The 26,509-nt window shown below is 54.2% G+C and overlaps 1 protein-coding gene across 2 annotated transcripts in view; it reads left to right on the top strand.

The window, feature by feature from the left end:
- Nucleotides 1-25,416, top strand: part of TRAM2 (translocation associated membrane protein 2) — an 82,134-nt gene extending 56,718 nt beyond the window's left edge. Inside the window, exons 3-12 of one of the 2 annotated variants that reach the window (XR_003521320.1) lie at nt 6,400-6,509; nt 7,013-7,129; nt 12,663-12,721; nt 13,798-13,882; nt 14,424-14,494; nt 17,022-17,126; nt 17,419-17,562; nt 18,414-18,577; nt 19,977-20,894; nt 21,154-25,416. Coding sequence is in view for 1 of the 2 variants with exons in the window: in XM_027601419.2 (XP_027457220.1) it covers nt 6,400-6,509; nt 7,013-7,129; nt 12,663-12,721; nt 13,798-13,882; nt 14,424-14,494; nt 17,022-17,126; nt 17,419-17,562; nt 18,414-18,577; nt 19,977-20,050 (929 nt within the window). In the remaining variant the exon portion in view is untranslated. Of the gene's footprint in view, nt 1-6,399; nt 6,510-7,012; nt 7,130-12,662; nt 12,722-13,797; nt 13,883-14,423; nt 14,495-17,021; nt 17,127-17,418; nt 17,563-18,413; nt 18,578-19,976 lie in introns of both variants that reach the window. The other variant, XM_027601419.2, reaches the window with a different exon arrangement.
- The last annotated feature ends 1,093 nt before the right edge of the window (nt 25,417-26,509 follow it).

Here is a 26,509-nt window from a genome sequence, read left to right on the forward strand (position 1 = left end):
GGAGCCGGATGTGGGGCTCGATCCCAGGATCCTGAGATGATGACCTGAGCCGAAGGCAGACGCTTAATGACTGAGCCACCCAGGCACCCCTTTAACTGTCTTTTAGTAAGGTGGAAAAGGAAGTGGATATTTTTTTTTCTTGTACTGAGAACTTTTTTAAAATTTAAATTTTAGTGAACATACAGTGCAATATTGGTTTCTGGAGTAAAAATCACTGATTCGACACATACAACACCCAGTGCTCATCATAACAAGTGCCCTCCTAAATACCCATCCCCCACCTAGCCCATCCCCCCACGCACCTCCCTCCATCAGCCCTCAGTTTGCTCTCTGTCGTTAAGGGTCTCTTATGGCTTGTTTCCCTCTCTCCTTTCTTCCCCTTCCCATATGTTCATCTGTTTTGTTTCTTAAATTCCACATAGGAGTGAGATCATCTGGTTTTTATCTTTCTCTGACTTCTTTCATTTAGCATAATGTACTGTAACTCCATCCATGTCGTTGGAAATGGCAAGAGTTCCTTCTTTTCGATGGCTGAGTAATATTCCACGGTGAGTGTGTGTATACCACGCCTTCTTTATAGGAAAGTGGCTATTTCTTGTCCCTCTCTCAAAGCAGGAAGGTGAACGATAGACCAAGAGGGCGCTCTGTTTACAGCTGTACTGTGGAAGGGGTGATGTCAGCTGTCTAAGGCAGCGGACCTCTGCTGAAAGGTGTGATCTTGCGAGACCTGGACTGCTTTGCTCGTTTGGGTTATCCACCTGGTACCTGTCGGCATTTTGCTGCGACTCGTGACCAGGGGGGCCTCTCTGGGCTAATAGCTCAGAGACATGCTTCAAGTTACTTTTCTGCAAAACTAGTATAGGTTACTGCAAACCATGGCCAGCCTCTTTGAGAGCTTGTGCAAGACAGGGGCAGCCCTTCAAGAGGAGGGGCTCCAACTTGGGTAGTGAAGATTTTTATAAGAATTAGTAACCAAAAACCTAAAAATATATATATAATACACACACACACACACACACACACACACACACACACACACACACGAACATCAATTTGTTTATGGCCTCCTGGAAGATCACAAAGTTCCAGCCTCTGTGGCTCTGTGGAGAGCAGAAGGAGCCAAACCGTCAAACCAGTTTCCTTTCCTCCTTCGATCAAAACTGGGGAGATAGCAGATCAGGGGAAAGCACCAGAGATACTGTGTATGAATCAGAGCACAGCTTTTGAGTATTTATGGATGCTGCTACTTGTTACCAGAGTAGGAGAAGGACCTCAGGGGAATGGATCATCACCAGTAAGCATGCGGGACAAGGGGTGGGGGTGAGTGGGTCATGTTGGCCGTGAGGTGGTGTTTGGTGGCTGGGCTGGGGCACTGAAGCCCCTGGGAGCCCTGAGAAGGGCTTCTGTCCCTTACCTTTCTGAACCCTGTGTCCTCCACTGCTCTCCTTGCCCATCTCATGAGATCAAACAGAATAACACATGTCGCAGAATGCTGAAACCATGAAGGAAGGCTCCAGAGTGCCGATGAGGTTCCAGAAGGAACTTGAGAACCATTCCCCGGGGCCGCTCCATCACCCACATCTATCCGGATGTGTCTTCTTGCCGTGGCTCTGCCACCACACCCTCCTGCCTTCTGTGCATGCTTCTTTAGTTCTCCATGTGGCAGGAAGAGTAAGCTTTATAAATACGGGCCTGAAAGCCTCAGGAGCCTGCCAGGGCCTTTCAGACCTTGCCGGGACCTGTCAGGGGACCTGAAGGTCATGAGCTGGCCCTCCAACCTCATCCCCGCCCCGCCCACCCCATCTGCCTGGGGCCTCTGCCCTCGCAGTGCTCTCCCCCTGCATAGCTCAGCTGTGTCCCCTCCTTGAGCGATCGATGCTTCTGCTCCCTGTTCCTTCCCCTTGAGCCTTTGGTCCACTTCAGAGTACTTACCTAACACCTGGCCACTGGGGGTGGGTTTTTAATTTAAATAGGGGATAAAATTTGCCATTGTCCCCATTTCTAAGTGTACAGTTCAGTAGTGTTAAATACATTGACACTGTTGGGCAGCCCATCTCCAGAACCCTGTTCTTGCAAAACCACAACTTTGTAGCTATTAACCAGCAACTCCCCTTTTCTCCCCAGCCCCCACTCCCCAGCATTCTGGTTTGTGTCTGTGAATCGAACTACATACACCTGCAGGTTCATCTGTGCTGTAGCCCTCGACAGGATTTCCTTCCTTTTTAAGGCCGAGTAATATTCTGTTGTGGGTCTATATAATGCATTTTGTTTGTCCATTCATCTGTCAATAGACACTTGAGTCATTTCTACCTTTGGCTATTGTGAAAAGTGTTGCTATGAACATGGGTACACAAATAGTACTTGGAGATCCGGCTTTCAGTTGTTTCGAGCATATACCCCGAAGTGGAATTGCAGGATTATACGGTAACTCTATTTTTAATTTTTTTTTAATGGAAATATAGTTGACCTACAATGTTGTATTAGTTTCAGGTGTACAACATAGTGACTGGACAATTCTGTACACAGCACTGGGCTCACCACCCTAGGTGTTGTCACCATACGACGTTATTACAATGTTGTTGACTCTATTCCCTATGCTGTACTTTTCACCCCCCTGACTTAGTTTATAACTGGTAGGGTGTACCTCTTAATCCCCTTCACTTATTTCACCCACCCCCCACCCCCACCCTCGGGCAGACACCAGCTTGCTCTCTGTATATAGGAGTCTGGTTGTTTTTTTGTTTTTTACACGCCACCTATAAGTGAAACCATAAGGTATTTTTATTTCTCTGACTTCACTTAGCATAGTACCCATAGGGTCCATCCATACTGTCACAAATGGCAAGATCTCCTTTTTTTATGGCTGAGTACTATCCGATTACATCTTCTTTCTCCATTCATCTTCTCAGTGGACCCTCAGGCTGCTTCCATAATGTGGCTGTTATAAATACTGCTACAGTAAACATAGGGGTGCAGATATCTTTCCAGATGACTGATTTCATTTGCTTTGGGTCAATACCCATAGTAGAATTGCTGGATTGTATGGTAGTTCTATTTCTATTTTTGGGGTGGGGGGGAACCTCCATACTGTTTTCCACAGTGGTTGGACCAATTTACATTCCCACTACAGTGCACAAGGCTCTCTATTCTCCACGTTGTCACCAACACTTATTTCTTGTTTGATTCTAGCCATCTGACAGGTGTGACGTATTCTCCCATTGTGGTTTTGATTTTGATGATGAGTGATGGGCATCTTTTCATGTGTCGGCCATCTGGATGTCTTCTGTGGAAACATGTTTATTCAGGTCCTCTGCCCATCTTTAATCAGATTGTGTGTGTTGACTTGTATAAATTCTTTATATATTTTGCATATTAACCCCTTATTGGATAAATCATTTGCAAATACCTTCTTCCATTCTGTAGGTTGCTTTTTTGTTTTGTTGATTATTTCCTTTGCAGAAGCTTTTTATTTTGGAGTAGGCCCGATAGTTTATTTTTGCTTTTGTTTCTCTTACCTCAGGGGACAGATCCAAACAAAAGTTGCTAAGGCTGATGTCCAAGAGACTACTGCCTGTGTGTTTGTTTAGGAGTTTTTATGGCTTCAGATCTTATGTTTAGGTCTTTCATCCATTTTGAATTTACTATTTTTAATATTTTAGGAACTACCATACTGCTTTCCATAGTGACTGTCCCATTTTACAGTCCCACAGTCTGTGTACAAAAGCTCCAGTTTATCTACGTCCTCACCAACACTTGTTATTTCCTGTCTTTTGGTGGTTTTTTTTTAAAAAAAAATGGTAGACATTCTAATGGATGGGAGGTTGTATCATCGTTTTGATTTGCATTTCCCTAATGATAGTGATGGTGGGCACTTTGTCATATACCTGTTGGCCATTCGTATGTCTTTTTTTTTTGATAAATGTCTATTCAGGTCCTTTGCCCATTTTTTAATCTGGTGGTTTGTGTGGGGTTTTTTTGTTTGTTTTTTTTTGTTTGTTGTTGCTGCTGCTGTATTGTAGTTTTAGCCTCCGGTTTTTTAGTGTGAGGATTTGGTGTGCACTCACTCTGCTTCAGGAAGGCAGGGCCGGGCCCACCTTGTTCATGGTCTTCTCCTGGTGCCCCGAATGGAGCCCGTGCACGTGGGCTATTTGTTGATGGAAAAACACGCATGTCGCTCTCAACGGCGAAGGGATGAAAGACTGTATTAAGTCATGCACTCATTCTTGTTTCAAGAGGGATCGAAAGCAAGGGTCGCATCTCTTTGGAACCATGGTATTTGGGGGTGAAGAGCGTCAGGTGGCCCTGAAGAGGCTTTAAAGAAGATAATCCAAAGTTGACAGGTGTTGTCTCACTACTCTGGGGCCGTGCTTGTTTGGTTGAGTATAAATCCCATTTTGCCTGGTAATGCTGGTCTCGACAAAACTTTGCATGTGTTTATTTTATGGTTTCAAACTATGCCCCCGTCGAGTGTGTGTGCTTTGGTCCTCCCTTCTGAAGGAGGTGGGGCAAGTATCCTCTCACCTCTAGTGCCTTCTCCAGCCCCCATGCCTGCCTCTTCCCCATGCACCGCCCCCCCCCCCCCCCCCCGCCCCCAGCCCTCAGCCCCTGGGTGGGCCCGGTGCCGCGTGCTGCCCCTTCTCACCGATGGCCGTCCTCCTGCTTTACTGCAGGCCTCTGTGGTTCCTGACGTGGATCACGGCGGCAGATCCTGACTGGTGTTTTCACCTCCAGGCACGCCGTCATTCACCGTTGCCAGAGTCCACTTCCCCAAACCCGTATTTCATCATTTGCCTGTTGAATCTGAATTCTCCGATGTGTCCGTGTTGCCTTCAGGATCAAGTCCACCCCCTTTCACGGGGCACCCAGGCATTCACCGTGACCTCCCCCGCCACCCCGGCCTCATCCCCTGCACCCTCTGCCTCGATGCTTCTACCCCCTGACCACCATGCCTACCCCCGGGGCTCCGACGTCGTCCTCTCCTAACCCCCAGACCTGGTCCCCGCCACACCACCCCAGCCGGTGTTGCGCCCTGGCCTGCCGCGGCTCGCTGGGGCGCTCTGTGTGCCTCTTGGCCCTGTGTGCCTGTCCGTGGGGTCATTGTCCGTTTGCTTGTCCGTCTCCTCACCGGTCTGTGTGCTCCGAAGCTGGGCCGGTGTCTCTCATCTCCACACTTCGGCAGTTAGCCCAGGGCCCCTCACGGGCAGGTCCTCGTGGAAAGGTGGCAGCAGAGGAAACAGGCAAGTCTGTCCGACCTCGGGGCTCCCAGGCTTGCTGCCCTCCCACCCCTCGGCACTGTGGACTGTCCATTCTCCCAAGTCCAGGGTGGCAGAGGGCGGGGTGGGGCTCTGCTCCGTTCTGTGGCCACCCTGAACCTCCCCGACCCCTGTCTACCTTCTGGTAAATGCATCCCGGCAGAGAGCGATGACTCATAGGTGTGTGACTCAGCGTGCATGCGGCACAGCTGGAACGACAGCCGTGCGTCTGCTGGGCCGAGGCCAGGGGCGCTTTGCAGAGCAGCAGAGATCCAGGCCTGGGTTCACGAGCCCTGGTACCCCTAGCCTGCTAACTGGAATGAAGGTAGAAACCCTCCTCTGTCCGTGGAACACAAGGCTGCCACTGCAGAGCTTTACAAGGCTTGTATGTCTGGGATTCTTGTCTAATTTATTGCCATTAAATGATACTTCAGCCAACTACCGTTTATTGCATGCTCGCCATGGGTGTAGACACTGTGATCAGCATCTTGCATACAAATTATCTCACTTAATGTTCACACTAGCCCAACAACAAAAATAGTCACAAATACATCTGTAGCACTTACGCTGTGCTAGGTAGAGTTCTGAGCCCTTGCATTGAAGTCCTCTGATTCTCAAGGAAACCCTACGATACGGGAACTGCTTTTACCCTCATTTTACAGATAAGGAAATTGAGGCACAGAGAGGTGTCCCAACATCACATAGGAAATGACAGAGCTGTGATACAGACTCAGGCTTCTGAGTCCACACTTCTAACCCCCACTGCATGCTTCTCTAATGAAGGCTGCAGTCCCATCTTACAGGGAAGGAAATTGCGGCTCAGAGAGGTTGGTTACTTCTGCCTAGTCACACAGCCAGGGTGAGCTGGAGATTGTTTGTCTCCCACCCTGCCTCCTAACCACCATGCTCTCCTGCCCAGAGGCAGGGGAGGTAGTCATCATGGCAATGTACTTGGGTCTCCTTAACCCTCCCTGTCGGCACTTCCCAAGGGCCATGGCCAGAGGTTGGGTAGGATTCTGGGGAAGAAACTGTCTTCTGCATCTAGGGGTACAGCATGGCACATTCTGCTTCAGAGGTCTCCAGTTTGGGGGTCCCACAGCACTTCCTCAGCCCGGGGATGCCGATGTGGCTCTTCTTTCCTCCCTAGATAGTGAGACCGTTCACTACCACTATGGGCCCAAGGACCTGGTCACCATCTTGTTCTACGTCTTCATCACCATCATCCTGCATGCTGTGGTTCAGGAGTACATTTTAGACGTGAGTGACGTGTGTGGGTCCTGACATCATCAGAAGCTGGGGAGTTGCCACGGGTGGTGGGGCCTCACCCCGGAGGAGATTGCAGCTCTGGGCCCCTTTGCCTCCTAATTTGTGTGCCCTGATTGGTCCTATTGATTGGACATCCCTTGCCACACACCGTGGTTTCTGTCCCCGCTCACAGCTTTCTTAGTGTGGGGGACGACAGCACTTAATGATGTGAGGGCGTCACACACCTGAAATGGCAGGGCAGCATCCTTATGGGTCTGCCCTATAGCCTGATCGGGGGATGTTTTCTCTACATCTAGGCTGAAGACCTCCATCTTGCCACTTCCTCAAAATGCTTGCCTTGAACTGAGTGCTCTGTGCACACAGCAGGCTTACACGGACTAGCCCGGGTCATGGCCACCTGCTGCCCTTTCATGGGTGGGAAATGGGAGTTCGAAGCCCACCCGTTACCCATCCACCTGCATATATTAACATGTAGGATTCTCTTTATTCCTTAGAAAATCAGCAAACGGCTTCACCTCTCCAAGGTCAAACACAGCAAGTTCAATGAATCTGGGCAGCTGGTCATCTTTCATCTCAGCTCGGTGGTATGGTGCTTCTACGTGGTGGTGACGGTGAGTGGCCCTGGGGACTGGGGCCTGGGCTGCTGGTGGCGCGTCTCTTCTCGGATTGCTAATAAAATAACTGCGGGGCTGAGCTGGGAAGGAACAGAGGCGGGAGCGGTTTGTAAAAACTTTGAGCAGTTTCTTGGAACTGAAGCTATTTTTGCATCCTCATGGTATGAGAGGGGCCAAGTGGTATAGCTGCCCTTTTATAGCTGAAGAGAGCCCTCTCGTCCAAAAATAAGTCCGAGTTCTCGTTACGATGGGTTGGTATGAGAACGATACCGTGCATCTCCATAGCACTGCTCATTTGACTGGGTCCTCCTACCAATGCTATCCAGTGAGAGGAGTCTTATTCTGGTTCCCATGTTAATGGTTTGAAGACCTCCAAGATTGAATTTTGCAGTGTCCCCATGGTCACGTGGTTCGGAAGCGGCAAGGACCAGACTTGGACTTAGGAGTCTGGTTCCAGGTCCAGGACACTTTCTGTTTTCCCATATTGGCCTCCTGCAAACAAGGCCAGCCTCCCCCCTGTCCGCACATCAAATCCTGTGCAAGTCCATGCCCTTCCCACAAGTGCCTGGAGGACCAGACAACTTATCTACCTCTCCTTTCTACACAAAAGGACTCTTCTTTCAAGCAGCCGTCGATACGGTAGAATTCCTTTGTAGCAGGGAATGTGGACAGCCCTTTGGGGTTCACTGTAGCAAGACCCGGCCTGTGGCGCATGACCGTGGTTAATTAGCAGCCCCCCGCCCCCACTTGGAGCACCTCCCGTCTGGAACTTGGTCTCTTTCCCAAGAGCTAGAATTGTCCTGTGAGAAATGCAGGCCCGGGCTTGGAAAATTCAGCAACCCTGTGATCTTTTAGAAGTTCCCTTCCCTGTCTTCCACTGACCTCTCACCCGCTTCCTCTTCCTTCAGTGACCGCGATGAGCTTTCATATCCTAAGGAACTCTGCTTCCAGAGCCGAACGCTGAATTCCTATTCTGAAAGCGGGAGTCAGCATGTCCTTTCGTATTTTGCTTCTGTTTCTATTATCTAATCATGGAACAGTCTTCCTAGCCAGAACATTAGGAGTTTTAAATGCCAGGACCACAGGCTTCTGTCCCCCTCAAGAGGGACTGCCCTGTTACACTGTCCCCGGGGGAAGACCTGCAGTGTGGCCTGTGTGAGGAGCACCCCCTGCCGTTGTGCAGTGCACGTCCTGGCCCCCCGGGTCTGGGTAACGCTGGATGCCAGAGCTCTTCTGCCAACCGCTCAGTGTTTGGTTCCTGCAGCCTGCGGAGTCCCCTCGGCTGCTTTGAGGCAGAACGGTCTCAGGGTCTTTCAGAAGAAGCATTGCCTCATCTCTGGATCACTTTTACCCAAGTCAAGTGCTGCCTCACCCCCAGACATTCCACCCGAGCTGTGACACATTTAGACAGATTCTGGAGGCCAAAAGCCATGTTACTAACACCCCTTCCAGAATGTTAAATGCTCAGCAGTTCTGTCTTTGCTTCTCTCAGGCCTGCAAAGGCTTGAAAATGATGATGGCTCCTTAGTCTGGGAGCAGGCAGTACTTTACGTGGGGGAGCTCACAACAGGCTTTTATTATGGGGACAGCCAGGTGCCCCACTCAACATCTTCTGTAGGAAGTGGAGACCCGGGGGACCCTGGAAAGCTCTAGTGACCCCAACTCCTAGTAGCACCATGCAGCCCCTGGCCCTCAGCTGCTCCATCTGCACCGTCCTGTGGGGAATGAAGGTGATTGAGGAAGAAGAGAGAGGGTAGTTTTGTAAAAGGAGTGGAAAGTAGCTAGTGTTTTTTAAATGCTATTTTTCTGTGAGGATGAGATATTTTTTGGTCTTCTTTCTTTCCCCGCCCACATTCAGCTCATCAGCAGGGTCCGCCCCCCGCCCCACTGCAGAGCGTGTCGAGGTGTGGTCCCCGCTTTCTGCCTTGGGCCTGTGGTCAGCAGGGGAGATTTGGGGACCCTGGCAGTACGCTGCTGGCATCGGTGGCCGGAGGCCAGGGACACCACCGAATGTCCTGCCGTGCACAGGCCCGCCGCCACGACCGAGGCTTGTCCGGCCCCAGGTGTCAGGAGTGCCGAGGCTGGGGAATCCTGCTGTGCAGTCCAAGCCGCCATCCTCTCTCACCTGGACCACTGACTGTCCTCCCAGAAGGAGGCTGTTTTCGCTCCGGTGGCCTGCCACCCAAATCCACTTTCTGCTTAGCCAGACAGGGCTTTTTGGAACATAAGTCCTGCACCCTTGTGTCAAAGCTGCCATCCCACTTGCAGTGAAGGCGTTTTCTTCCTCACTCCTGTGATCTGGGTCCCCCTCTTCTCACGGCTGCTCTTCTGCTCCTGGCCCTCGGGCTCTGCATGGGTGGTTCCTCCGCCCAGATGCTCCATCCCCTGAATCCGTGGCTGGCTCCTCCTTCCCATCGAAGTCTCCACCTCAGAGTCTCCTCCTCAGGACCCCCTGCCCCACAGCATGTACTGTGTACCCTGCACCCGGTGCTGTGGGGTTTTTCTCGTTCACCTGTGTGTGCTCTGCTGTCCGTCGGTCTGTCCCACTAGCCCCTGAGCTGCTCGTGAACAGCCCGTGCCCACCACCGTGTCTTGCGTGCAGAGCCTGGCAGGTACTGCGCGCTCACGAAGTTGTGCTTGTGAGAATGAGGGACTAAGCTACAGGCCCGTCTTCTTGCTCTGGCCCCCAGCAGTTTTTAAAATCATGAGTCTCTTTGTTTTTATAAACTCATAGGTCTATTAAAAAGTGAGCAAGACACAAAAGGTTTTTAGAAAACATTCCTCAGATCCCTGCCCCTAAAATAACTGGGTTTTGGGGGGTGCTTGATCCAGACATTTCTCTCTGCATTTATACAAGCAGAGTGAGGACAGCATGGCTGGACCAACCAATAATGCAGGAGGTCAACCTCCTTACTTATCCTCTACCTTTGAACTACTGACTATTGATTGTTAGAAGACAAAACAAGACACCCATGCTCTACTGGGGGGAGCAGGGTGGGCAGGCGTCTGGTCTCCCCTGCCCAACTTCCTTGGGAGGTCTTCATTCATATCTAAAACCTGAAGTCTGATGCTTTGTGAGAGCCTGCTAGAGGGAAGGCCCCTCACTCTGGACTGATTTCTATTAACAGCTTGGCCACTTAGAGCAGAACTCGAGTATGTGATTGTTCCTAAAGGATGAACGATGTTGGTATGTCTGAGTCTAGGTAGCAACCGGCTGTGTTATGACTGGGTTCTGCTGTTTCTGTGGTTCTGTTTGTCTGTTCACCAAAAAGGAAGGCTGTGGGGGCAAAGGGAGAGATGGTTCCAGTTTGCTCGGGCCTCCCTTAGCTCCTAGGTTGAGGAGAGAACAAAGGATTTCAGGAGTTCCCCCAGCACCTCTGCCAGTGCCTGTCGGGGACCAGGATTGGGGCAGGGTTGCCACACACTCGGCCCCCTGGGATCTCAGGTCCTTGGCTTCTGGCCCCCAGAGGGCACCCCGGCCCTGGGCCGCCCTCGGGCAGCTGCCTGGCCTGAGGTCTGGAAAAGGCTGTTCTCAGAGCAGTGAGTCATTTTCCTGACTCCCCCGCCCTCCTCCCTGCACTCCTTCCCTGCGCTCCCTGAGGACTAGACATTCACAAGCAGGCAGCATTTTTCTGGGGGATTGTTGGCTTCAAACTTCTGACCTCCTTGTCTCCTAAGAAAAGGGGCCAAGCCGAGGAGGGTTCCTGTTTATTTTTTAAAGATTTTATTTGTTAGCGAGCACGAGAAGGGGGAGGGTCAGAGGGAGAAGCAGATTCCCCGCTGAGCAGGGAGCCCGATGCAGGACTCGATCCCGGCACTCCAGGGTCATGACCCGAGCCGAAGGCAGTCACCCAACCAACTGAGCCACCCAGGCGCCCAAGGGTTCCTGTTTAAAATCACAAGGTCATCGGGGCTTTAGGTTCTCTCAGTGCGGTTTCTCTTGGCCAGTCTCTTTTCGGGCAGAAATGTCCCTCCCACCTCAGTCCCAGATGGACCATTTTCTTCCTTAAGTACATTGCTGCTTCCTTGGGATGTTCTCACTGGAGATTTCCCTGGAATGACGGGGTCATACTGTCCTAACCTTCTCTGAGGGGCTAATAAGAGCCTCGCTCTTCCCTCAGAAGAGAGAAAGTGCCTAAAGCATTCATCATTGATTCATTCATTCAACAAGTTTTTATCGGATTCTTGTAATGTCAGCCGACTCTTGCTCACAGAGGAGTGTTTCCTCTTGTGTTTTGTAATTTTGGATTACAGACTCTTTAGCACGGTTTTAGGTGTGAGAATCCTGTACATCCTTGGATGAGAGTATGCCCCAGTCCCCAGTGGTATCACTGGCCCAACAGTATTAATACTACTAACTTCTAAGCTTTGTAGTTCTTGGACCATATGAGGGGTGTAAGTTTGAACTCCAAACCCATGTGAAAGTGAACCTGAGGTTACAGATTTTCAAGGGATAATATATTTTGCTTTTCATCCCGAGCCCAGGATGAGCAGAAAGCTTCTTTAATCCCTCTTTATTGGTTGTCAGACTGTAGTCTACCCTTTCTCTAGTCTAACCCAAACTAGTGCAGACTCTAGTCTAACCGTCTTTTGTAGCTCTTCAGGGGTCCTGATTTTACACAAGGGTCTTGGATTCCACCTCTGGAGGCCCTGTCTTCTGTTCTCACATGGGCACAGACACCCTGGCCGCAAGACTAGTGCCCTCTGAGCTGCCCCAGCCTCCCCTCACTGCTCTGGCTTTTAGCCTCCTGTCCCTTGGAGATCCCTTTCTGGGAAAACCCTTTGCATTTAAGAGCATTGTTAGATGTCATCCAGCATTTCTAGACGTTTCATGATGGGAGAGTTTTCAGGTTACTTCCCTTACTCTAGGCCCTGGGCTAGGTGCTGGAGGTGTAAAGGAGGGCATGATAAGACCCTGGTGGGAAGGAACTTGTGGAGTAACGGAGACCTCTCATGATGATGACCCAGTGTGGTCGGCACTTAGGAGTCCTCTGGGGTGAGGCCTCCTGGGGAAGCCTGTGCGGTGCTGCATTCTTTTTATTCATAGCGATGCGAAAAGCCAAACTAGGCTTTTCGTTTTTCCAGTCCACTTGCTTATTCATTCTACAAGCATTTCCTGAGTGCCTTCATGCCAGGCATAATGCTAGACGCATAAACATAAGCTATAACATTTATTTCTAACAATAACTCTGCGAGGGTATTTTTATCCTCATTTTCAGACGAGCCAACTGAAGTTTAGGGAGACTAACTTGCCCAGAGGATACAACCGGTGAGTGCCAGGCCCACGTGCGGACACAGGTCTTTAGCCCCCAGACTAGGGCTCTTTCTGCGATGTCGTGGCTCTGTCACAGTGAAGAAGCCGGCTGAGGGCCGGGTGGCTCCCGTGCAGAGAGAGCGCCTTCATTTTTCATGTTTCCTGTCTCTTCCTCTTTCTGGCAGCTGGGGATTGGGTGCGCCTCTGGCCCTGCCCAGGGCCCCGGCGGGTCTCCTAGCCACCTGTCTAAAGGCCGTCTCTCCTTGCCCACTACAGGAAGGATATTTAACAAACCCAAGAAGCCTCTGGGAAGACTACCCACATGTGTGCCTCCCGTGAGTATTCGCAGGACTGTGTCTCCAGGGAGCAGCAAGCCGGGCTGGCTGGCCGGAGCCGCTCACGGCCCGAGCCTTTTTGGGAACCGTGTTGCACACGGCAGTCTTGTCTGGGCACTGCTTCCTGCTAGTGCGCTTGACTGGAGACTCCCAAAATGATGTCTCCTCACTAGCCCCTGTCACAGAGGTGATGTCTTAGCTCCGCCGGCGGAGGCTGGGTGGCTTAGAAATTATACAACAGAAATTTATTGCTCGCAGTTCTGGAGCCTGAGAAGCCCAGGATTTGGTGTCTGGTGAGGGTCTGCTTCTGGGTTCAGAGAGGGCGGTTTTCTGGTGGTGTCCTCACGTGGAGAAGCCTGGGAGGAGCTCTCTGGGGTCTCTTTTACAAAGGGCACAGTTCCCATTAATGAGGTCCCCGCCCCCATGACTAAATCACCTCCCCAAGGCCCCACCTCCTAATACCGTCACATGAGGATTCGGATTTCAGCATCTGAATTTTGAGGGACACCCACTTTCAGCCAGCAGCAGGTGCCTACACCGTCAGAGACCGATAATGGAAACGGAGCATCTCCGGAAAATTCTCTGGGCCTTGTACCTTCTTGATGACCTGCACCCCTTCACAGCACACCTTCCTCCCAGCCTTGCGCGGCCGGTGCGCCTTCTCTCCTGCTCTGTGCTGCCGAGACAACCAGGAGGGTCTGCCTCCCGTGGGAGGCCCTCGGTGCCTTTCCTGAGACCCTTCAGAACAACAGCAAAGGGCTTAGAGCTGCGATGCCTCCTTTGCCACTTAGCTCTGTTCACTCTATTTCAATAGAGTGGTGCCCCATCTTGACTGTCCGTGCTCAGCCTTCCGCTCTCGGAGCCAAGGAACCCTCGTCTGTACTCTCTTCACCGTTTTTGTTTCCTTCCGTGGACTCTGCCTCCCGTGGAGTGCTCTGGTCTGTGGAGCAGGGTCCCTGGGCTCGGGGCCTTCCTCCGGCTCCTGGACCAGCTCCTCCCACAGTCCTGCCACCCCCCCCCCCCCCCCCCCCGCCCCGTGCTCGTCCCTCCCATGTGACTCATTCCCTTGTCTCCAGCTTCCAGGTGAAGTTTTTCTACCTGTGTCAGCTGGCCTACTGGCTGCACGCACTTCCTGAGCTGTACTTCCAGAAGGTACGGAAGGTGAGTACTCCCCATCTGGGAAGCCCCGTGTCCCCCACACCCCCTGCAGTAAGCTGCTGGGCCTGAGCTGGGTGGGCTGTGTTGGCGGGTTGATGAAGATGCTGAGCCAGCAAAGTCTCTGCAAAGATCTCCCAGAGAGCAGGCCACCAGCGCGTCTCCTGCCTCCCACGCTAGATGTGTTGCTTTGCGGGAGGTCTACCTCTTGTCTTCCAGATAGCGGATCAGAGGTTTTGGCCTTTCTCGGTCTTTTTTTTTTTTTTTCCCCTTAAATAGCCTCCCTCTGAATTATTTCCAAAAACCCTGTTCCCCAGTCCCTGTCTCTTCTTTCTCAACCCAGTCCCGCCCCGTGGACTGGAAGCTGGTGCCTCGCCCTCTGGCTTGCCAGCAACCTGGTGCGTGGGCCTCCGGCGTGATCTGGGACTGGCTGGGTGAGAGCAGCCCGGCCCGGCCCACTGTCATCCCTCTGCACCTCCCCTCCGTTCCTGCATCTGGAGTTAGGGGCGGGGAGGGCATGTTTACCGTCTGCTTCTCTTGTTTGCAGGAGGAAATCCCCCGTCAGCTGCAGTACATTTGTCTGTACTTGGCCCACATAGCTGGAGCATACCTCTTAAAGTGAGTGAGACCCCGAGCCGGTCAGATTGCCATGCCCTTGTACGTCCATGCAGCTCTCCACACAGGCACTTGATGAGGCATTTATTAGACACCTTCTGTTTGCCAAGCACCATGCGAGACCTGGGAACACAAAGGTGGCAATTGCTTTATCTTGAGCGGTTCATGCTTAGCCCAGTGGGAGAGACTGTTGTCGGCACAGGTCAGGACCGCTCAGTGTGACCAGCGTGGGGCTACAGTACGTATGCTCGGCTGTGGGAACCCAGAAGAGTGACTCAGTCCCCCTGACACAGAGCCAGGGGAGGCTTCGAGGGATGTTGGCACTTGAACCATAGCTTTGAAGTCGCAGGAGTTGCCATAGTGTTTGGCCTGGAGTGTCTCTTACAGAAAGAATCCTGTTGATGAGTAGGATATGTCATTGCTAACTTGGAATTTTCTTGAGCTTTATCTGTGCAGCGTAGAACACCCTATACTTCTCTGGGCCGACATTTTGAGGGTTTGCGATGGATAACTTTCTGCTAGGCTCCCTGGAGGTCCCTGAGCCCATCATCTCCCAGACCCTCACGGCTGGCGTCCTGTGAGGGTGACCGGCCTGGGGTAATGGAGTTAGGAGGAAGGCGGCTCTTGCACCTGCTCTCTTATCACTGGCGGCTGATACGGCATCAACTCCTGGCTGGGTCTTTGGGGAGCAAAGGTTATATGGTGGGATGATCTCTGTGCTTGTGCAGCACCCAGCAGCGTGCGGTGAGGACCTGGGTGAGAATGTGCAGGCAGGACCAGGTAGAAAGAGAGCTTCCTGCTGTTGGGTCCTTGCTGTACCGTCACTGTTCCTCCCAAAGACAGGAGATGCTCTAGGATCTGTTTATCTCACGTCTGACATGTCCCAGGGAAGGAGATGGACAGGAGTCTGACCCTGTTCAGGCAGAGTCCTGTGATTCTTGTTTTGGAATCAGAATAGAACCAAGAGGGCAGGGAGCAGCAGATCCTCCAAAATGAAGCCCATTCCATTCCCCAGTGATGCTGGTGCAGCCGTGTCTCTGCTCGTGTAAGGACCATGATCTCCCTTCTCCTCCATCCTTTTTCAGAAGGGAGTGTGAGGAAAGGAGAGATACAGGATTTCCCCAGGAAGACACACCTCTGAAATGCCAACTGATGCCTTGGTGTTTGTTTTGGTGAAGAGCTTGACTTTTAGAGGCCTTCACTCACTCAGCACATACCTGAGCTCCTCCCCGGGCCAGGCGCTGCCTTAGGAGCTGTGGTCCCATCTGGCTGAAGGCAGACCAAGGCCTTGCTTTCCTGGGGTGTCCATTCTAGCGGGTGGCAGACCATTAAGAAAACTGAGTTTGCAGGCACCTGGGTGGGTTAGTCCGTTGAGCGTCTGACTTTTGATGTCGGCTCAGGTCATGATCTCAGGGTTGTGAGATCGAAACCGGCATTGGACTCTGTGCTGGGTGTGGAGCCTGCTTGGGATTCTCTCTCCCTCTGCCCCTACCCCGTTCCTCTCTTAAAAAGAAGGAAAGAAAAAATAGTTTCCTGTGGTGCTAAGTGTGATGAAGAGAATAATAAAGCTGGGTAATGGGAGAGAGGGACTTGTCTCCTTGGCACCTTTGTCATGCGGACGGAAGACTCTGAGGTGACTCAAGTGGAGGCAGGAATGACAAGACTCAGGCACGTGAAGATCTGGGGGGACAGCGGTGCGGGCAGAGAAACTGCAGGTCAGAGGCCCTGAGGTGGGAGTGGGTGTAAAGCCCACTGTGGCCGGAGTGCCGAAAGTGAGGTTCGAGATGAGGTCACAGGCAAGATCATGTTGGACTTTCCAGGTTATGTGAGGACGTTGGCTAGTTTTCACGTCATTCTCTCGAGCATCCTCAGGATCCCGAGACCCTCCCCGTCCATCTTGCCCTGCCTGGGTCTCGGTGGAAGCTGCGGGATCCGCAGTTAGCACTGCCTGTGGGAGCGCTCCCACATCATTTCACTTTGCAGTCCTTCTGCGTGTATTTGAACGACAGTTGACCTTCTGTAGCAAACTGCCTAAGGAAATCCGTAACGACCCCGTGCCTGGAATTGAGCAGAGGGGGGTGTCTGAGTGGGTGGTGCTAGTGTTTTAAGAGGCTGGTTCATTAGCACACATTTTTGCGTTAGGTTGAGTTTTGCCTCTCCGTGTACCTCTTAGCTGCGAAGACTTTGATAATGAAAAACCAGACGGTGGGAATCCCTTGTATTTCTACCTGCAAGGCTTGGCCCCTTGTTCTGAGCACCTTTTATGTGCTTGGTCCCAGGCTGGGCGAAGCATGCAAGGGGACAGGTGCCGTGAGAGCCAAAGCCCAGGTTCACTGTGGGGGGGGCGGGGGGGCGGCCCCGGACCCAGACAGGCCCGGTGGACAGCCAGGGGTTTCAGTATTCCCTTAAAGAATCCTGCAGGCTGAGGAGGGCCAGCTGGGGAGAGGAGGCGTGGAGTGCGGACCGCAGGGTGCCTCTGCTCTCCATGGCGCCCGGCGGGAGGACTGTGAGGCTTGTCCTTTGCTCCCAGCCTGAGCCGCCTGGGCCTCATCTTGCTGCTGCTGCAGTACTGCACCGAGTTCCTCTTCCACATGGCTCGACTCTTCTACTTCGCAGACGAGAACAACGAGAAGCTGTGAGTGGCGTGAGGCCGGCTGGCCGGTTCGGAGGTGCCGTGGGCAGGGCCCTCCTGTGAGGCCTGCCTGGTGGGAGGCTCCTGCCTGGGGTATGAGCTGCCCCTTACCTGTAGGCGGCACCCCGAGACTGTTTTTCGGAGCCTCTTACTCTAGATCTCTCCTCCCTCCCTCGGACACCCTACTCAGCTACCCTTGCATGCTCTTTCCACGTGGGGTTGCTTCCAGAGAAGTGGGTGAAGGTTCCCTCATGGGCCCTACAGGCTGATGTCCCTTCTCTGCCTCCCCGAGCAGGTTTAATGCCTGGGCTGCTGTATTTGGGGTCACCCGCCTCTTCAGCCTCACCCTCGCTGTGCTGGCCATCGGCTTTGGACTGGCTCGCATGGAAAACCAGGCCTTTGACCCCGAGAAAGGGAACTTCAACACCTTACTTTGCAGGTGAGTTGGGAAGAAGCCCAAGGAGAGAAATTAAGGCTCCCTGAGCCCTGCCAGGAGCCTCCTGAACTTGGCACAGTTTGGAAGGCCAGGGGGTAACAGACCCCTGAGTCTCCTGCACATTGATGTTTCACTGGAGATCTCTAGACAGCAGGCCCGAGAGGAGAAGGAATACCAGCCTTCTGCTTCCGGCAAGCCCATCCTCACTGGCCGGCCTGGCCTGGCCTGCTGAGACTGCGGTCAGGGTCCTCGAGTGGGAGTCCCCTTGCCCTTGCCCAGTGCTTCGTGGTGCAAGATGCGTGTCCTGTCCAGGCCCTCGATTTACAGCCACGCTTGGACTCTGTATGGTGGTGTGCTAGGCAGCTTGGCCAGTGGCCTTCCACAGAGGGGAAATGGGGCCGGGGGGGGGGGGGGTGGAGGCAGGGAGGAAGCCATTGTGTTTCCAGGCGACCCTGGGGCCTGGGAGGGTGTGTGATTTGTCCGCTGTTGCTCAGCTTTCAAAGTGGCATGCTAAATGAGAAGCCACTCTTCTAGAATTATTTTGCTGTATCTTGATTCAATTCATTTGAATTCTTTCACTCTATATATGAAGCTTAAAGGAGTCCCGTTCTGTGCTGTGGGTACAAAAGAGACAGGCCATGGAGGGCATTTGACTAGGGAGTTGGACGTGCGCCTGTCACCTCCTCCTCCCTGGTCTCCCGTGCCCCCATCCCTCTGTCAGCACCCGTCCAGTGTGCTTGCGGGGAGACTGGCACGCTCTCCAGGGTGCGGGTGGCGGGGTGGGGGCTGCGGAGCGCCCCCCCCCCCCCGCCCCTGAGCCTGGCCCCCGGCCCCTGGCCCTCGGTCCTCTGCAGGCTCTGCATGCTGCTGCTGGTGTGTGCTGCCCAGGCCTGGCTCATGTGGCGCTTCATCCACTCCCAGCTGCGGCACTGGCGGGAGTACTGGAACGAGCAGAGTGCCAAGCGGAGAGTCTCAGCTGCCCCCAGACTGCCAGCCAGGCTCATCAAGAGGGAGTCTGGTGAGTGCCAGGCCCCCGGGCAGGTAGCGGTACTGTCTGGGAGGGATGGGGAGGAGCGCAGGCCCCGGGCCCCGCAGGCTCTCCTTGGACCAGTCCTTCCCTGGGCCCTGCTCTTGGGCTCCTGCCGGGGCCTGACTGGCACGTGGTTGGGCGGGGGCCAGGGCCACGTGGTGGGGGTGGGGCTGGCCATGGTGGGGCAGGGTGGGGAGCTCTGGCGGGAAGCGTGTCCTCGAAGTGGCTTCTGAACGCCGGCCAAGATCTGCCTCCTGTTGCCCGGGTGGCTCTGTCCTCACCTGCCCTCTCGTTCTGCGTCACGCCATGTGCCTGCCTCCCAGGCTGTTGGCTCGTCTTCTGTCTTAGGGAGTGACTCGGGGACACAGTGCCAGGTGGGCAGCAGGGGTGGGATGCCCACTTCTCCTGTGGCCTGGCCACACTCCCATAACCGCCGGCCCCAGGCCCCAGCCAGTCCTTGCCCTTTCGGTCCAGCCTGTGCTCTGACTCACCTGCCTCTCTCCAGGTGCGGCCGCTGGGCAAGGGCTCCTGTGTGTTTGGAGCAGGGCGTGCGCGGCCAGGAGTGGGTGCGGCCTCTGGGCAAGGGCTCCTGTGTGTTTGGAGCAGGGCGTGCGCGGCCAGGTGTGGGGGCTCAGGCCGGGTGGGGGTGGGTGCGGCCACTGGGCAAGGGCTCCTGTGTGTTTGGAGCAGGGCGTGCACGGCCGGGTGTGGGGGCTCAGGCCGGGCGGGGGTGGGTGCGGCCACTGGGCAAGGGCTCCTGTGTGTTTGGAGCAGGGCGTGCGTGGCTGGGAGTGGGTGCGGGCCGCTGGGCAAGGGCTCCTGTGTGTTTGGAGCAGGGCGTGTGCAGCCGGGTGTGGGGGCTCAGGCCGGGTGGGGGTGGGTGCGGCCGCAAGGCTGCAGCTACAGCGACTTGGAGCAGGCACAGGGAGGAGTTCTCCACAACAGTAAAAAGATAGCACAGTGTTTTCTGCCAGAGGAGTATAGGGCCTCTGAGTAAGGCCTGTCCCTGGAGCCTCTGCGGCCTCCTCTCTGTTCTCCCTTCCCCGGGAGCCGGTGCCCTGCAGGCGGCGGAGAGAAACCGAGGCCGCTGGGCGTCTATGCTGGCGGGTCTACGCTGGGCGGGGTCTACACGATTCTACCTAGGATCTGGTCCGGGTGGCGGGCCCCAGCCTGTTCCTGGGTCCCCACTCTGTCACCCTGGCCCCCTTCTGCTAAAGGACAGTCAGGGACCCTCCAGCCTCCTGCAGAGTCACACTTCGGGGAGCAGGAACTCCCTGGGAGCCGTTCTCGGTGGGCAGCTGTGCCGGGCACCGCCCCCCCCCCGCCCGTGTGCCCTGCGCCTGTCCCACGGGAACACTACATCTGTCTGTCTCCCTTCACTTCCTAGGTTACCATGAAAACGGAGTGGTGAAAGCAGAAAATGGCACCTCCCCACGGACTAAGAAACTCAAGTCTCCTTGAGGGCAAAGTGCTGGAACAGGGATCCTCTTGTGGGGGCCCAGCAGGGAGGGGGGGAGCCCGGCCCCCAACACTGCCTTCCCTCTCCTAGTCCTGTTGCTCACTCTCAAGCAGCAGGAACCTGTCTCTGAACAGGGCTTTTCCTCTTTCTTACTTCTTGGCTTTCTCTTCTTACTCTTCCATAAACCATTCTCAATAAAACCAAAACTCTTCTTCTTTCTCTCCCTCAAGCCACTTCATGTCCTCACCTCTGCGCTGTGTTGGGTTTTCTAGAAGCCCAGGCTCTCATGGTTCTGTTGACTGGCCTCCTCTTTCTCTTCCTTCATGGCTGCTTCCTTTGACTTTTCACCATATTGTGCAATTTTTCTGTCTGATTTTTACGAGAGGGAGCTCAAATTGCAGTCCTGGCCATCCGACACCCAGCATCAGTCCCCAGGACCTGTCAGAGTCAGACGCCTCGTGCCCCGGAGCCTCTGCCCGGGGCTGCTTGCAGGCCCCTGGGGGGCCCCCCCGTGTTCGGGTGAGGAGAGGAGAGACCAGTCCTCTTGGATCATCATCTCCAGGTGCTGATTAACTGAGATGTATGATTCCAGGTCCGCACACACCATCCGGAGGCCCGGCAGCGCCACTGCTACTTGGAAATGCCACAGCGTTTGGCTGTGGGGCATGGCGACCTGGGCCAGAAAGGTGGTGGTAACTGTGTTGGGTCCTGTGACTCAAGACCGCTTCCCAGTGGCCGGTCCTGCACGGAGGCCAGTTGGCCCTCGCTCTGCCGGGGAGGTGCTGAAGGAGGACAAGTCTTCCCACCCACTAGAGCAGGAACAGAGCAACAGGCCTTTCTGGAAAGGTAACGGTGGCAGAGATGATGGAGTGGGAGCCCTAGGCCGTTCTTCAGCCCCAGCCCCAGCCCCAGCCCCAGCCCCAGCCCCAGCCCCAGCCCCAGCCCCAGCCCCAGCCCCAGCCGCTTTTTCAACCGTTCACCAGCATTCAAAACCCCACCCAACCACAGTTACCAGAGCGGCCCGGCGGATGCTGGCCCAAAGCCCAGAGCCAGGTGGCCCGGTGAGGGGCTGGCCTTGCTGCCTGACTTGTCTCTCCCGCTGCAGGAACACCAAGCCCCCCACTGGCCCCCTGGTGCCACAGGGAGGTCGCTGGGCTGCTCACCCTCTGGCTCATCTGTTGAGTGTCTCTGTCATCGTCATCCTGTGATATTTGAGCACACCTGCAACATTTTAGACTGTATGAAAGCGGGACTCAGAATGATCTGCAGGGTAGATGAGCAGACACCTGTGCCAAGGGGAGGCTTCTGCCTTACCCTCCCCTCTTCCTTCCCTCTGTTCCACCCAAAGACAAGGCCTCCAAGTCCATACGGGGCCTGGGGAGGACTTCCAGAAGGGGTTAGGCTTAGTCCTAATTAGGAACTCTTGAACTCTGTGCTGAGGTGTGGGGAGCAGGTCTTGGTGGGCGTAGAAATGTCAGTTGAGGTGCTGGTCCTCTTTCTGACCTCATAGAAGCCAAACCTTGGATTATTATCCTAAAAAGGGGGAGATGGGCCTTTTCATCAGGGCAACTCCTCTCCTCCATGTCACTTGCATCAGAGATTGAATTTTCCAGTGACTGAGGGATTTGTACCCAAACACCATTGTAGACCCTCCTCTCTCTGTCCAGGCTAAGGCTATAGAAATGGGAAGATCTGCCCTTGGCGTCTGATTACCCTTAGGAAGCAGGACGGCCTTTTTGGAGATCTGCATCTCTCCCATCCTTCCCTGACACTTCTCTGGGCTGCAGAGCAGAAACGTTGCTAGGAGCGTGGCTTGGTACCAACCCAGCAGACCTGAGCCAGGACCCCTTAACTATTTGGCCCAATACCCCTGCCCAGGCTGTAGTTTCGTTCACGCTCCCCACCTTGCCTGGTGAGGGAAGGGCGTTCAGCCAGCAGCCTCCAAAGCTGCCCCATGAGCCTCCCCGCTCAGCCCAGCCCTCCCCTCCCCTTGGCCATGTCCCGGGCAGTGTTCTGTTCCCTGCAAGGGGCCGCTCCCTCAGGTGAGCCCCGGCTCAACTTTGGCGGGTACGCTGTGACCTGCAGGCCGAGAGACAGGGCGAGCAGCTCAAGGCCTGCATCAGGCAGCCTCCCTTCTCATGGCCATAGGTCTAGGTGTTTGTTGCCAGAGGCCACCTGGCTCTGTGTTCCCGAAGTGTCCTTCAAGCTTCTGGCGCTGGGGCAGGTGTGATTCAGAGGTGGTACCGCCGCCCCAGGGGCTGGGGCTCTGTTTCTTAAAGGATAGGGTGTGTGCAGGGATGAGGGTTAGTAAGATTTTTTTTCTGCCGTGTCAACACCCCTGAGACCATGAGTAAGGCTAGCGTGTCACCAGCTGGGCCTTAGGAAGGATCGGAGGGGAAGGGGGGATATCAGAGTAATTGGAGGGAGCTTTGTCACCCTTCTGGCATCCTGGCCACATTTATCTCTGAGCAGAGCCCAGGCTTTGGCAGGCTGGCGCAGCAGGGTGCCAGGGGCCCAAATAACCCCATCTCATCCTGTGAGCTTGTTGTGCTGGCTTGTCCTGATTTGGCCACCTTGGCTGTCGTCTTCAGTCTTAAACTAGCGCTCTCCTGTTCCCAAAGTGCCGAGCCATCAGTGAGGGCCCTGTCAGATAGCTCTGAGATGCTAATCTACCTCAGCAACAGCCGCCTCTCTCTAAAACATCCCTGACCGGCACAGGCGTGGGGGAGGCCGAGCAGGTGGCCGTGGCAGGACAGACAGGCTGTGTGGTGTGGGGGGAGGACCTGGGGCTGCTGAGGTTCAGTGGTGGGAAAGCTATTTTTACCATCAGGCTCTGATAGCTGCACTATTAATAAGTTACATGTGTTCTTTTTGAAGGTAGGGGAAGGTTTGAGAGGAAAGGGGGAGCAGGCAGGGCCTGGAGGGGAGCTGCTTCTCCCCCATTCTAACCGTGTGTGTGTGTGCGTGCGCACGCGCCCCCTCTGTGTGCGCGCGCCCCCCTCTGTGTGCGCGCGCCCCCCTCTGTGTGCGCGCGCCCCCCTCTGTGTGCGCGCGCCCCCCTCTGTGTGCGCGCCACCAGACCTAAATTGTTGCCGAGAACCTTTTGTGTTTCTGTCTCAAGGCAGCGCTTGAATTTCAGAAACCAAAATAGACCTTGTGCTCTGGCCACCTTTGCAGATGCCGCTCTTGACTGGAATCCCTTGGCCTCCAGAGACCCCTGAAGCCTGGCTTCAGTGTTCTTTCAGGGGAGTGTGCGTCTGGGTTTTCCTTTAGGGACCTCCTTCCTCCGTACCCTTTCACTTTTTTTCTAAATGGTGAAGGAGAGGAAGAGGCAGAGAGTACACCTCCTCCCAAGATTCCACAAGAGAAAATTCTGTTCCCTGGATGCCTTTTTAAGTTTTCAGTGGCTTGCCAGGTCCCCTGTGGCTCGGGAAGGTTTGGTTTGGATATCTTGCACAGGTTTCAGCCTTCCAGTCGGGTTTTCCTCCCCTGCTGACCCAGGCGAACAGACTCCGTTCGCGAATGTTGTTGCCGCCCTCTGCTCTTCCCTGCTGGAGGCGGGACAACAGAGTGGTCTTTCTTCCCTCCCGCTGCCTCCCCTGCCTGCAGCCCTGCTCCTCCGAAGGGACTCTGGGTACAACTGGGGAAGCGGGTCATTGTCCGAGCATGTGAAACTTCCGTGGGACCCCTCTCCGGCCCCGGCTGGCCCAGGAAGCAGCCTTCACCCTCTTGCTTTTCTCTGGTTCCCACCGGCCTAGTTTACCTGCTGCTCCTCGTCTGCTGCCTCCCCTGCGGCCCGCTCCCTCTTGTTCTAGAGGTCTCAGAAAAGCACTGGGACTGCTGTGTTCCGTGCTGACCCTGTGCTCGGCGACCCAAGAGTGCTTGTCCCAAGCGGGCCCTCCTCTTCTTTGTGTACGAAGTGCCTTACTTGCCGTGGGGCCTCCCAGCCCCCGCGCGTGCTGTGTGGCCAACCCCACCGGGCAGGCCTCTGGGGCGGGTTGTCCTCTGCAGCCAAGGACACTGGACCCCGGTACATTCCATGTAAAGGGGACATGGATTGGGAGTTTGGCCTCATTTGTCTCCGTCCCCGCCCCCCGTGGGGGTGGGGTTCATGGTATGTTCTAGGTTTTGTTTTGGCCCACACGGGTGGCTGCAGAAGCCTTGAGGGCCCGGCCGCAGGCACCTGCACGTCCTACCTGTGGAGGGAAGCCCAGGGGCCTCCGGGGGCACAAGCCCCCCCTTGGCCAGTCCTCCCAGCGCGCCTCCTCCCCATTAAAAAGAACAGTAGCCTGGCTCTAACTTCTTCCAATCTTTTTTGCCTCCTATTCAACCCACAGTTGGTAAGATCAAGGTGTTTACTTTTACTTCCCAGTCACAAGTGTTTGCTCCCAGACCCCGGTCTGACGGTGGGTCTGGTTTGGTCGTTGCAGAGTTTCTCCGCGCTCCTAACTCAGTGTTACCTATGTTAGCAGCCGCAGCTGCCCGCCATTCCCTTGCTCCTCCGGGTTGTGCAATAACTCCCCCAGCCCGTGGTCTTCCACAGGCCCTGCTGTCCCTAAGTACCCTGCAGCCGGGAAGGGAAGGGACCCGCGGCAGGGGGGGGTCGTCCTCCCCTACCGAAGAAACGTGCGCTACTTTCCCTTCATCGCAGTCATCTCTCCATCCTGAGTGGGTTTCAGTGGCACTCTCCTAGAACAGTGTAGCATCGCCTTAGAAGGCCGTAGATTTTTCTTAAATCAGTTGAAAAGGAAAAAAAAAAACATTCTCATGATGGGGCATTAAATAAATCCGTGTCTGGGAATAAGATCTCTTGGGACACCTGAGATGTCACCGTCACTCTAAGAGCATTCTAGAGTTTCTTGTTCGTGTGGAGAGGAAGGAGGTGGTTCTGAGGGGCAGCCATGCGTGCACTGTTCACTGACAGGGGCTGGCTGGGGCTGAAAGCTCCGCTGTGTCCTTGGGTACGGATTCGAGTGTTCATGTGAGGAGACCCCCACACCTCATTTTTCAGTTCTTTTGTTCAGTAAACACCTGAAGGATGAGCTGAGGCTGCTGGTGCCGTGAGCAACTCATAATGCAAATGTGGACAAGTCTTGTTTTTCTATTTTAGCCTGTTCATGTCATGGACCAAATTTCAACTAGGAACTCAAGGAAAATTTGTACCTGCCGTATTTATGCTTTCATGTAAAAGGTGGGGTTTTTTGGGCGGGGGCGGGGGGGTCTTTTTACTTTCAATGAACTTTTTTCAAAAGCTTTTCCACTGTTTCTGTCTGGTTTTAAAACAAATTACAGTTTTGTATGGATTTTTTTAATGTACATTTTGAAACAAATCAAATATTTTTGAAATAACTGAATAAAAGGCATAGAATTATCAGTCTCGCTGTCTCTGGTCACTTTATCTTCCTTTTTAATCTGGATGCTTACATTTGTTTTCACTTGAAAAGTAATTTTGTGTCCATTTTAATCTCATTGATATCATTTTTCACTCTAATGGTCCTTTCTTGTATGTCTGTTTTGAGCGGTATTTGTTCGTTTTGGTCCCAGAAAGGAGGGAATTGGAATGAAGGATGGAGAAAGTTATCTTGAGTGCTGGGTCGTTCTAGGCATTTTTGAGTCTGTAACTATAAAGTAAAGTAGAAAAGCAGAAAGGCTTTTTCTTGACACGGGGTCTGCCGCCAAGCTCCACGGGGAAGCACCTCGAGCTTGCTGCGTGATGCAGTCACGTCCTAAGGTGTGCATGTAAAATCCTGCTGTTGGTGCTGAACAGTATTCGTCATGGTGGTGGGCCGTGGGGATTGCTGGGGTCTGTTCTATGGACTGCCCCTGCCTGCAGCGGTCTGTGTTTTCCAGAACGGTCTTCAGAGAGCACAGGAGAGGAGTGCAGTTACGGGGGGCAGGTAGCCATGGACCCCCACAGGGCGTGAGGATGGCACAGGAAGCACTCACCTGAGGTGAAGCTGAGGGACACCCATGGAGGGCAAGCTCTGCTGCAGATGTGGGTTTTGGTCCGGCTCTGCCGGAAGACGCTAGGTGACCTTGGCCAGTTAACCTTTCTGAGCCCGTTTGTTTGTTCATCTGTGTTCTACAGTTTTGAGGGTTGTGTGCTTGCTGCTTGTTTTCACAGGGAGTGGTGCTGGTGAGATTTAGGGAAGGTGAATGCTGAGTGCATGGTACAAATAAAGCACTGTTGGCTGGTTTTTAATGAACACATACACTCAGGCTATTCGGTACCAGCAGGATCTTAAGGAGTCCCTCACCCAAGTGACCCCTGATTTTCTGGAAGCACTGAGAGGTCTTCTCCCCCTCTTGGTCCCAAATGCCCTCAAGGCCTAGAGACAGGGGTTTGACCCGCCCTACTTAGCTGGTATTTTCAAGGCCCCGAGGGTGGTTACAGACAGGGTGCAAGCCCCGGGCCTGAGCAGCGGCTGCCCCCGAGCCCATCTTCCCCGCGGGGCCGATTT

This window comes from Zalophus californianus, chromosome 7 (genome assembly GCF_009762305.2).
Source record: "Zalophus californianus isolate mZalCal1 chromosome 7, mZalCal1.pri.v2, whole genome shotgun sequence".
NCBI classification, from domain to species: domain Eukaryota; kingdom Metazoa; phylum Chordata; class Mammalia; order Carnivora; family Otariidae; genus Zalophus; species Zalophus californianus.